Source organism: Harpia harpyja, chromosome 13 (genome assembly GCF_026419915.1).
Source record: "Harpia harpyja isolate bHarHar1 chromosome 13, bHarHar1 primary haplotype, whole genome shotgun sequence".
NCBI lineage: Eukaryota > Metazoa > Chordata > Aves > Accipitriformes > Accipitridae > Harpia > Harpia harpyja.
The window spans coordinates 9,801,773-9,814,129 of record NC_068952.1 but is presented as its reverse complement, the minus strand read 5'-3'; the positions used below and the strand labels follow the sequence as shown (position 1 = coordinate 9,814,129).

The following is a 12,357-nucleotide window of genomic DNA, read 5'->3' as shown; positions in this document are numbered from 1 at the left end:
AAGTTCCCTTACACTGAAGCCAGTTCTTGTTTCAGTTACAGAAGAATTAAAAGAAACCTCAGGGAGACTGATATTACTGACTTGGATATCAAACCAGTTTTTTTATAACTGACTAATACTATTCCTTATACATGCTACCCAGAGTTTATCCATTATTTTCTCTATTCACTTATTTCAATATGGGTAATTTTACTTAAGGCAATTTGTTGCCCTGTACTGTTGGATACTATGGTACAGTTCATTACACTAGAGCAATTTTACTAGTTAGAAGACTTTACCATAATGTTTTGCTACTAAATTTCTGCTGAGAAGTAGAGCCACTAGCTCACGAACACCCCATCCAAGTCCTTCTGGAGCCAGCCCGAGAACTCCAGTGATCCCCGTTCCAGCCCCTCTAAGCTCGTCAGGCTCACACACAACCCCAGCAGCCATCCTCTCAGCCCCTGCTCTGAGCCCCTGGGACATGGGTGTTCAGCTAAGACTACAGAAAAAGAAAAAACATGACCACAGTCAACAACCAGTAATTTTAATGGCTGTTAATATAAACCCATATTCCTAACCCTTACTTGTTACAGCCAGATGCACAGAAGGATACACAATTTTGCCTGAACCAATTTATTTTTTTGCCTCTTTTGTGTGAATAATGACTTTTTAAGAGATTAGTGTATTAATTGCCAGTTGTTAGGAGGCTGTTTCTCTACATTCCTACCTGTGCGGATAGGATATCGCATTACTGTCTAAATTACCAGGGCAGTATACTACCCAGAGTTAACATCCAGAAACAGTTTCTTCTATTCCAGCAGTACATGCTGCTTCTTGGCACAATTCTTTAGGTACAAGTCCAATGAAAATGACCCTTTACTGTTTTCCATTATACCTCATTTTTTCTCTCTCAGCTTTATGCTGCTGCAGAGGATGTAAAACATGGGATGCTAGTTTTCTTCCCTGTGGCCTCAGTGCAACAAATTACTATGCAAGAGCAATTCCAGCTGATTTCAGGTAATTCTGCTGTTACACATACAAATACAGGAGTTAACATTCAGGAAATTACTTGGGTACTGGAAAGACAAACAGGTCTTCCAGTCCTCATACAGGTGATCATAAGGTACAAGCTTTATAGACATTTGATGAATGAAGTGTTGCCACTAAATAAAAGCGAAGTGTCACAAAGCTTTTGAGGAAACAGTTGGAACCAGGTTTTAGTAGTTTGTGAAGGCATCATAAAATGCATGTGCTTTATGAGGCTACAACGTGTATGTAGCAGGTGTATGCAGCAGGTGTATGCAACCTGCTCTGTATTCCTAAATCCATCACCAACTTATCATGGGGAACTCAGGCTTCTGAGAGTTACTTCTCTCTCTGTGCCTCAGTTTCCTTATATGAAAGTAAGGGTTATGTCTTTGATACCCCTCAGATGAATAGATAAATTCACTCATTAAATGCCAAGTATTATAATCAATCACAGGTTTACCGTGTCTGTTTTACCCAAACATTTGAAACGATAATATCAAAATAAACCACTCATAAAAGTTAGGTGTGGTTGCAGAAGTTCCAGGCTATGGAATATGAATGTCCATGATTTCAATGGACATGATGCCAAACTTACAGATCAGATGAATTTCAATGTGATTCTAAAGATATTAGCACTCCAATGACAAGTGATTTGGTCTGCATCTTCTACTAGCTCAGGAAAGATCTATGCCAGTCTCATCACAGTCCCTCAATTATTCCCCCCCCCCGGAATATTTTTCTATGAATGCTGCTTGCTATGAAACAAACAAACAATCAAAAAAAAACCCAAATGCCCACCATTTAAAGGTTGAATCTATTGCATGTTTTTCCTCTTAAAGAATTTTGATTTTGACATATTGATGAAAATTTATTTGCTAGGTAATGGGTAAAGGAACTGAGAAATAATTCAGTTACTATAGTCACTCTCCCTTACATGGGTCTACTACTGCTGATCCTTCCTTACATAAATGGAGCTGTGCTTAAGCAAGGTGGGATGCTACAGTATCAACAATTTCTTCATTCTACTAAGACAACTTTGGATGCATAAAGTTCCTCTTTTGTGGCACTTCCTTTAAAGCAAGTTTGTCTCCTTGAGTAAATTTTTCCCTGGCTGTGATGTGAGATAGATATATATATACACACACACCGAAGCGCACACATATACCTATATCTATTTCATTTACCCCATTGGATAGATATTATTACAGATTAGAAAAAGAAAAACAAAGTACAAATTTATCTACTGAGTGTATAAGAAAAGTTGGTGTCACCCAAGTTAGAAGTATAAGCTCCATTTATTTCTATTTTTCCCTGAATACATGACCACCACCCACCCCAGAAGTACCTGATGTCAGTAGCAGTACACATACGTGTACAGCTGCAAAATCCTTTGATTTCCATGTGTCTGTGAAAACCATCACTAGATTACTGTATTTTTTGCCATATGTAAAAAATTCAATCAGCCTAAAAATATTTAACACTTTCTACTGATGCAAAGACATCATATGAAGAGCTCCAAGTATCCTTCAAACATGGAAGAATCCCTACACTATATCCTACTAAAACACATACTACTTCCAACATTTTTGAAGTGGACAAGATGAATAGGGAGGGAGGAGGGAAGAAATTATTCAGAGAAAATCCAAGTTAGAAACAGAAAAAAGATTTTCTAATTTATAATTCAGAAGTCTGCGTTATTTTCATTCTTTGTTTAAAGATCTATATTTTAAATTATAAATTTCAAGCATATTTTAGATGCCTTGCTCTTTTCTTGTGAATACAAAAATATGAAAGAATAAGGTAAAAAAAAAAAATTAAATCGTGATCTAATTTGTTCAGAAAGTGTTGACTGATAAGGATATGCATGGAATTACCTAGTTCAGTTCTATTCGAACATTTTCCTAACTGGAAGAAAATGCTTAAGTTCCATTAATGACGACTATTAAAACGGGTGAGGATGTTAAAGTTAGCAGCAGCTCATTGGCAGCTTCCCAAGACTGGCACCAGTGTAATGATTTGTATTTGATACAAATGAAAAAAAAATAATCATTGTTATCCTGTATTTGGATGAAGGTTTGAAATAGTTAAACACAAAATACCAAATATGCCACTCATGGACACGGTAACTGTTTCCATTTGGGGAGGAAGGGGGGGGGGCAACCTCCTACTACATGATAAGAAATATAAAAATATTAGGCAGAAGTCTATGAAAAAATTAAGGCCTGGAACCACAGTTTTCAACAAAGATTGTTACTTCTATGTATTTCTGCACAACAAAACCAAAACGCTGGCTGGGATTTCTGAGCATTTCCACAATCCAAAAAGTAAGAGGAAGCTATTCAAAGTCACGAGTGTTTTGGTGTTAACTGCAATGGAAACAGAACAGAGCCTTTATTTTAATCAGTTACTTAGAATGAACTTATATTGATTTATCATCTCTTCTCCCTCTGTGCTTAGAGCCAGAGCCACTTATACATTACTGATGTACATTCAAAAAAAAACATGCAGAGGCAATAACATACTATTCTTGCAAGTGTTTTGAGGGAGGGAGACTGCGTGTATTTTGCCAGTGCCGTATCTCAGGGTCATGACTCACTAACGAAATACAGAGAAATACCTATTTTTGTGCTTTGAATAAAATGTCTTTTGGGACAGAATATAAATATGGGGAAGTAATTTCTAATTTTATTACTACTACTCTATTTATTAAGAATGAGACAAATTTTGAAACAGATTAAATACCTAGATGGAAACACGTCATTATCGCCAGTATTTGTTGCAAATATATTTACTACATTCAGTCAACATCCTACGCGTACTCCTATACCTGCATGATGAAATGAGCTCCAGATGTCTCCATACATGATGTAATAGTAAAAGAAAAAAAAACCCTAAATTGCTATTTATTCAGCAACTGAATCTTAGCCAACATATACCTCTATTTCCCATGGTTACTGATAATTTTACACATGTAGTAAGCACATAAGGCCCTTGTAACATTTGAAAGCCCGAGATGTGCATTATTCTGAAGAATCCCTTAGTTTTATTAAGTATATATCGATAGAATAAAACATGGGCATTTCCAATTAAAAAAATCTTTTAATTTTGTTAAGACTGAGATAAACTAATAAAAGAAAAGAAATACAATATTAAAGTTGTTTACCCTCCATTCTCAACATAACTCCTATAGTTATACGCTCTCATTTCCTTTCTGGCAAGCTCTAATTTTCTGCAGGGATGTCAAGGGGACTGCCGCTCTCCATTTTCCTAAAGTTAGCACACCAACATCAGCTAAATGCAGTACGACATGCTATTTACCTTTTTTGTAAACTTAAGGCTTTTCCATTTAAGAACTGTATAAATGAATCAGTATTCATTCACACCTATACCTAGAAGTATCTATTATAAAGCAGAGAGTGTTCATTTTTAATTTCCTCCTTATTCTGATTTTATGCCATCTTCCTTTGTGCCGATGCTGTTTGGAACTGCTTAGATGTAACAACAAGTGCAAGTGAAGTAAAAATGAAAGCAATGTGTTTTTCCCCCTCATTTGCTCCAAGTATTTATCAACAGACAAAGGTGATAAAAATTCAGAGGCAAAAGGTCTTGCCCAACATCTCATTTAAACAACTCAGTAGTTTGGCAAACTGCTACAACTCAGTAGCTTTGTCCCCTGCTCCAAAAATTGAGACAACAAAATCCCAAACCGTCTTTACATATTTAGGTTTGCCCTCTGAAATCCAGTGGAATATTTAGTAACTTGTATTCGCTGTCAGAGTTTCCAAGGGAAGTAGTAGGGGGTTGTCCATTGTTTTTGTTTGTTTGGTTTTTAATATATATAAATCTCTCATCTATTGAAAGGAAATCTACGTACGTCCATAAAAAGCACAAGCAAAAAGGGAAGATTAATTAACACGTGAATAAATGCAATCCCTCTTTCTTCAGTGGATGCTTTTGAGTCAGAAATTAATTTTTCTCATGCTGCAGAAACCCTGTATTTGAACAAGTACCCACTAACATTGCTTGGCCCTCTCTTTGTTGTCATTACCGAGACAGAATCAACTGTTATTGATCATACACAGTATTCTGTAAGATCCGCTTTTCCAATTAAATTTATATTCTCCTTCTTGGATGTCTGCTTTTATTTAGTTTTGAACACAATTACAGCTGTACCTTTGTTAACTCCTGTGGCAGTAAGTCATTTGCAGAAACTGTTGCTCTCGGTAACGTTAGCTATTACTGATTATAGTATTGCTTAAGGCAGATTCCTTGTAAATGGCATTGACCATTTTTACCTGGATATTGCAACAACACATTACGAGCATTGGGATATAAACAGAATAGTAAGTAACGTGGCTGGCCTCTGGATTTAAGCAATAAACTAGTAGGCTTGTGGCAGAGACACACTCAGCTAGAAAATCGAACTATCACCAAAGCATCCAATACGATGCCTGCATCTTTCTCTACTTTGCTAGTGACCGATCATTACATTCAACTGTGAATCACGGTCTTAAATAATAAAGGTCAAAGTTTTCAAGGACAGCTTCTGGGTTTGTGTTTCCAGCTTGAAATACCTAAAGCTGGATTTTCCAGTTGCGAGGTTCCCAGACTTCTTGCTGAGATTGTATCCCCTCAACGTCAGGAAAAAACAAAGCCAGAAGAACAGGCCCCACATCACCTCAAATCAAAACCCATTTCATTTGAAAAATTGATCCTGGGGTTTAATAGCTGCCAGAAGGATGGTATGATCCCTATCAGCATACATACATTAAAAAAATCCTAATCTAAAATGTTTATTTAGTCAACTCCAATCTTATCTCACCTCATTTCTAAACTTTGTTTGGTTTGTTTGATATCAGAAAAATGTATACAAATTCTGGAAATTTGACTCACTATAATAAACAATTTTAGCCTTTTTATGTAATAAAAAAGGACTGTGAAAATAATCCCTTTAAAAAAATAATTTTATAGGATCTCTACATATTTAAAAATAGTAAATTTACACTATACTGCTATAATTATTTATGGACATTCTCTTGATTACAAGAAATATGAGAATTACATTCAAGGAGGTTTTCAGCAAACACCAAAGTGCTACGTTCATCTGTTATATCCTTGGTTATAAAGGTGGGAGCTTAACAGCACTGTTAGGGAACTCTCCCGGAGTTCAGGACTCAGACCTGGCTCTGTCTGTAACCTGTTGTGACCTACTCCACTGCACCATACTAAAACTTCCTTCTACATCAGCTTTCCTAATACCTAACTCAGGCAAATAAAGTGTTTTCCTACTTGGATATATCAGGGGGAAAGGGAAGAATACTGTGATAACTGATATTTGCAAGTTATTGATGATTTCTTAGTGCAAGGTAAAATAAGCTTGTAGTTCTCTAGCATTTAATTATGATTAGCAAAGGCAGGGGGGAGGCTATACCATAACGTACCGAGCAAAGAGGTTTTCCTTTTCCAAGGAAGTTTTATTACTGTTGTCAATACCAAATCATACTGTCTGATCTCCCTTTAACCGTGCTAAAGCTGTCTTTTAAGCTGCGATGTTGTACAAGGATTTTCCATCTGCTTTGAAAGTAAGTAAGTGCCAACTTGTTTAACTCCTGACAACACTTTACCATAGCCCTGTCAAGCAAGCAGAGAGAACGCTGAAAAGAAAGCGACAAAGCCAAATGCTTTCTGGGTTTGTGCACCTCGGACCAATACGTGTGCCCTAAAATCTAACATTCAGAAATTCTTCATCTCTCTGACCTACCGCCTCATCTCATTACAATAAGTTCATCGATTATTATTTTTTTTTCCCTTCCCCACCAGAAAGGGCAGAAAGGACGGTTGCCCACCAGAACGCTTTCAAACGGAGACGAGGGGGTGCACGGCCCCCAAGGGGTGTGCTGTGGCCAGGGGAGCCCCGTGTCCCCCTTCTGCCTCAGCATCAGTGCAAGCGCGGCCCGTCCCCAGCGCGACCCACCGATCCTTGGGCAAGTCAGACAAAGCGACAGAATTTGGGGAACGGCTCGGAGCCCCGGGAAGGGACCCCCCGCCTCTTTTCCCTGCTCCGGCAGCCACTTACTGTAATTCCTCAGCTTTCAGCAACTTTTCTCCGCACCTCCACCCCCCCCCTCGGAAACTTAGGGCAAACGCCGAGGAGAGGGAGAACAAAGGGGCAAAGAACAAAGAGCCGGGGAGGGAGAGGAGGGGAGGCAAGGGGCGAGCTCCCCCCTTTCGGCTCAGCCCGGGGACCCTCCGCGCCCGCCGCCGCCCCCGGGGCAGCCCTGCCCGCCCGCCGCGGAGCCCCAGCCGGCGGCGTCCCTGGCGGCTGCCGCAGCGGGGGACCCCCGCGGGGCGTCCCGGCCCCCGGGGTGGCCGTGGGGCCCCCTGCCCGGGGCCTGAGCCCCCCGCGCTGCGAGGGCTCAGTCGGGGTCTGGTTTGTGCCCGACGGCGAGGCGCCCGCTCCTGCCGTGTCCTCAAGAACAACGATGAAGTAACTCGGTGGGAGGCTGCACCGCTCCCCCCGCCGGGCAGCCGTACCTCCCCGCCCGCCCCCTCCGGCCCTGCCCGAGGCCCCGCACCGGCCGGCCGCAGCCTCCTCGGCGAGTCCCCGCGGGAGGATCGGGGCGGGGGGGACGGGACACACGACCCGCTCCTCGGGAGAGCAACACGTGTCCGGCCCCAGACCCGCCGTCGGCGCTTCCCAGAGCCGGGGCCGCTCCGCGGGGCGGCTTTCGGGGCTTTTAGGGACCGCAAGAAACCGGCGAGCAAGCGACCAAGGCGAGGCAGCTTTTGCGTTTCGCTGCAGAGGTCCCGGTCGCCTCACAGCAACGTTAAACTTTTGTCAAAGTGTCACTAAACGCCGGGTTTGGGTGGTCCTCTGCCCCTGCAACACGCCCTTACCCAACGCGATCCTTTCGCAAATCTCCTGCTCCCTCTCTCAGCGGTTAAACACCCTTGAAGAGCCGCAGGTGCCCTCGTTACCTGTTGCTCTGAGGCCCCTGCCCTCTTATCGGGGCTGGTGGTATTAATTCTTTTTCCACTGTGATCATACTGTGCTGGTGGCAGCGGGCTGTGAGAGCCCGGCAGAGGTGCAAACCCCGGGTGGCTGCGGGCAGGGAGAGAGCGAAGCGGGGGGAAGGTTTGGGCAGGACGGGCGGCAGCAGCGGCACCCCCAGAAGCCCGGCGTTGCTGCCTAATTTCAGAGAGGAACCAAGGGGGGAGGGAGCGGCAAACAACGGCTGCGAGCGGGCAGGGGAGTAATCATGTCATTAGGTTACCTGGGGACCACATGTACTAAATGCCATCCTGCAATTACCTTTTAGAGAAGGACGGGGAATTATCCTTATTCTTCTCGGGCAGGCATTTCCGAATTAAAGAGTTAATTGACGCCGTTCTTCATTTGAGTAATAACCAAAGGGAACCCGAGCTTTACCTGAGAAACTTTCAGAGCTTGGTGGGGCTTTTTCTTTCTTTTTAATTTAAGCTAGAGGTGAGCTAACAGAACCTCACTTTCCCGAAGACGAAATTAATCTAGTCCTTAATCAGGAGTGGAAACGAGCAGCGAGCACCCTGCTCTCACAGAGGGGACGGGGACGCCCGCGGGAAGCGGTCCAGAAGCGGTTCGGAGTTTCAAGCGGGCCGGGCGCTCCCTGAACCGGCCCCGGGACGCGCCAAACCCCGCGGGGGAAGAGCCCCCTCGTCCCGCAAGCCCCTGCCAGGAGCAACCCCCATTCGCCAAATCAGGGAAAGGTGAGGAATGAGAGAAACTGTTTCAAAACCTGAGGTTCGCAAAGGAGGAGCGTGAGGTGCAGCTGTAACACGCGTTTGCGTGAAGCGCTGCCCTGGGAGCGGGAGTAAAACTTCAGCCCGGCCGGTGCCCTTAGTTAACTAAAGCCAATTACTTGCCTCCATATAAAAGGTTTCGCGTATGGTTACACGTGAGGAAATACGAGAGGCTGATGAGTCTGTTTTTGTTATGATTTAATCAAATAAATTAAAGGAGAAGAGTAAGGATACGCCCAATTTGGGACTTTAAAAAAAAAAAAAAAAAGCATTAGTTTTGAAGGACGCTCTCTGTCCAAACCCTTTCCTGCTGCACAGAGCAAAGCGAGGCTCTCGGAGTCCACTCATCTCATTACTGCTGGTTGTTTGGGGTTTTTCTTTTCCTCCTAATGGAGCAACCTTTCACAAGCGATTGCAATTTCGGGGGGGAAAGGGTGAGTAGGTGCCAAAACATGCTGGGGGTGGGGCAGAATTTTGCGTTTCAAGCAATTTAGCAGACAGCAATTCTGCTTACAGCAGAGAGGTAGGTGGATACTTGAAAACATCTTCCACCGGGGTGTCCTACTTTAGCAATTCTAATTAAAACAAGGTTTAGAAGATGCAAAGAAAGAGCAAGCTTCTTGCTTTATTTCCAATGGGCGTGGGGGATACCGTCAGGCACAAAGTGCTTCCAGCTTGTTCTAACGTGCACCTTTGTTTAAAAAGGAAGAAAAAAAAAAATCAAGCTAGTCCTCTGATTTCAACTAATGTATTTTTAACTGGATTTCTTTCCTCTGCTTTGTGTGATCTGATACCTACCGTGTAGCCCTGGCCCACTTTCAGCCCTGCGGGTGCCCTGTATTGTGTGCGTGTCTGAAAGAAAAGGGAAAAGTCTTCCATCTCACCCTCTTGTGCCCTATACCTGTGCTTGGGAATTGAATCTTGTCCAAGCCGGGGTTCAGCAAAATACGGATCCTATTCCTCTTCTCGCTGCCTAACCCGAGAGGAGCCGTGACTTTATAGGTCCAGCCTGGCTAGCATGGCTGTGACCGTCCGGCACCTTGAATCAATAAAGCAGCCGGTTTTCTGACGCTTCTTTTCCACGGCTGCTTATTGAAAAGGAGGCTTTACTGCCACCTATAAATAGCGCTGGATCCAAGTCACTTTTATTTTTTTTCTTCCCCCCCCCCCCCCTTCCCTTCCCCTACGTAAAGCAGCAAAGTTCCAACCAAGACACCACAAGTTCTTGCTGTTTTGCGAGGGCTCGCCTCCGGAGGGGCTGTGCTGGAGGTCCCGGCACCAAACGCGGCTGCGCTGCTGCCTCTGAAGGGAGCAAGGGAGTCCGGTGGACCCAAACCCAGACACGCACCGGCTGCCTTTGAACTTTGTTCACAGGCATGTGAGGGAGAGGAACAAATACCGATACTCACCGTGCTCTTTGGCTTTGCAGGTGTAACTCCGTCTCTCCCTCTTCTTTGTGTATAAATGAGCAGAGGTTACATCCCGGGCACACAGTATAATGCCCTGGATAACCCCGACCCTGTTAATTTAATGCTACGCTAACTTGAGAGTGTGTGATTGGAGGTCAAGTGTCGGTTTAGAAAAGCGCCTCTCCGTGCTGGAAGCAAATTCGCCTTCTCTGTCCGCACCCCTCCTTTCCACGCGAAGTCTCCCAGCCCTGCATTCCTCCACAAACCGGGACACCTACCTTTTCGAGAGCCACGTTTCCTACTACAGATCGCATTCCCCCCCCCCTCCGGAATCAGCCGCGCGATTTCTTAAACCCACGTGCCGTGCCCTGCCTGCTGCGCGGGTCTTGATTTCACGCACCGTGCCCCGCCGAGGTCTGGCACTGCCTGAAAAGCGCTTGAGACCTCGCGTGGGGGAAGGAGCGCAGGCATGCGGGGACGCGCTGCAGCCCCCCTCGCACCTGGCTGCCGGGGAGGGCCGGGGCGCTCCCCCTCTCCCCAAAATCGCCCGCACCGCCCGAGGGACCGGGCTGCTCTCCGAGCGCTTTCTACCTGCCTGCCCGGCAGGCTGGGAGCTGACGGACAGTCGTTGCTGGACGCGGAGCCAGCAAACCCCCTTAGTCCCGCGCGCTCGCTCGATCTCTCTTTTTTTTTTTCCCTTTAAATTTCTCTTTTAATTCTCCCAAATGGGGTTTGATGAATACAGCTCGTTCCCCGCGCTGATACCAGGGTAATAATTGTCGGGGGAGGGGGGTCGGAGCGCTCCAGGAAAAGAAAAGCGGAGGAAGAGGGAGGGATACAACCTCCGTTATCTCGCTGTTACTAATTCCCAGCCGGCTCGGACTCAGGGGACAAGGCGATCGCTTAACAAACCCTCCTCCTCTCCCTCCACCACTCCTTCCTTCCTTCCTCTTCTCCGGCACATTTTCTCCCCCGCGCTCGCCCACGTTTCATTCCTCCTCTTCGGGAGGAATAAGCCGTGCAAACTCAAACTAAAAAGGGGAAAAAAAAGAAAAAAGAAAAAAGGAACGGTGGGTGGGAGGGAGTGAGACAGGAGGGGAATAAAAAAAAAATAAGAAAGGGGAGGGAGGAAGAAAAGGACAGAAAGTGTCTGTGCCTGATCGCTGACCATCTGTGCAAAAGGTGATCATTGTTAGGTACTCACATGGCTGGTGGCAGAGCAGCTCTTAGCAATTAATAAGTCTCTCAGCTTGAGCTCTTCTTTCCCCTTTTTGATGGTAGCGCTCTCTGTGTGTCTCTCTCACTCACGCACACACACACAAACCCGATCAGATGCTTCAGGACCGGCCACTTTGCGAGGGGAACAACACGGGAGGGTTTGTATTACTCCAGGTTCGTGTGTGTAGCCTATAAATAGCGAACTTTTTGATGGAATCAGCTAACAAATGAGAGGAGAAGGCGTAATTTTGCGCAGGGAGCCCCCCTTTCTCTTTGCAAGATTAAAACCCCCCAGGCAGCAGACAGAGCTAAAGTTGTGGGTGTGTAGAAAGGAATTTCACTTTATTGTGATCGTGCGCGAGATTTTTGTTTGTTTGTTTATTTGGGGGGTTGTTTTTGTTCCCTCCCCCCCCCCCCCATACGTTACATCCTCCCTCCCTGCCTTCCCAGCCAGGGGCAGGGACTGACCCGGATTAGCACCGACTTTAACTCCAAGTTGGAAATACGGTGCGTTTGCGAGGGGTTTTGGGGGGTTGTTTTTTTTGGGGGGGGGTGGATGGTGGTGGGTGGTGAGGGGGGTCCACGCGATGTCGGGTGGAAGGGCAGGAGGCGGGCAGGCAGGCTTTCCTGAACGTGCCCACACTTTGAAACAAGCAAGTGGGGAACAGAAAGAAACCAGGTCGGAATTACTGGGGGGAGGGGGGGCGTGGGGGGTGTTACTTCGGTAGGGATAAAGTGTTCGCCTGGGGCTTTGGGTCAGCCACGGAGCGAGGACCCACTCGAGAGAAAGCCCCGAGACACGCGTGGCCCTGGGGCTTCCGCGCTCCCGCGGCGAGGCCCCACGGCACGCGCCTTCCCCTCCCTCCCCGCCCACGACGCCCCTGCCGGCCGGGCGCGCGTGGGCGCCAGGCACGCGCCGGCGGCGCGAGAGCCTCGTCCT

General features: G+C 45.8%; 1 protein-coding gene across 4 annotated transcripts in view; it reads right to left on the bottom strand.

Moving 5' to 3' along the window:
• ESRRG (estrogen related receptor gamma) overlaps positions 1 to 11,738 on the bottom strand; it is a 407,255-nt gene extending 395,517 nt beyond the window's left edge. For 3 of the 4 annotated variants that reach the window (XM_052805607.1, XM_052805616.1, XM_052805613.1), the window contains exon 1: positions 11,404 to 11,738. In XM_052805607.1, the coding sequence (XP_052661567.1) occupies positions 11,404 to 11,405 (2 nt within the window). In that variant the 5' untranslated portion in view covers positions 11,406 to 11,738. Of the gene's footprint in view, positions 1 to 10,199; positions 10,218 to 11,403 lie in introns of those variants that run through there. The other variant, XM_052805622.1, reaches the window with a different exon arrangement.
• Positions 11,739 to 12,357: the final 619 nt, after the last annotated feature.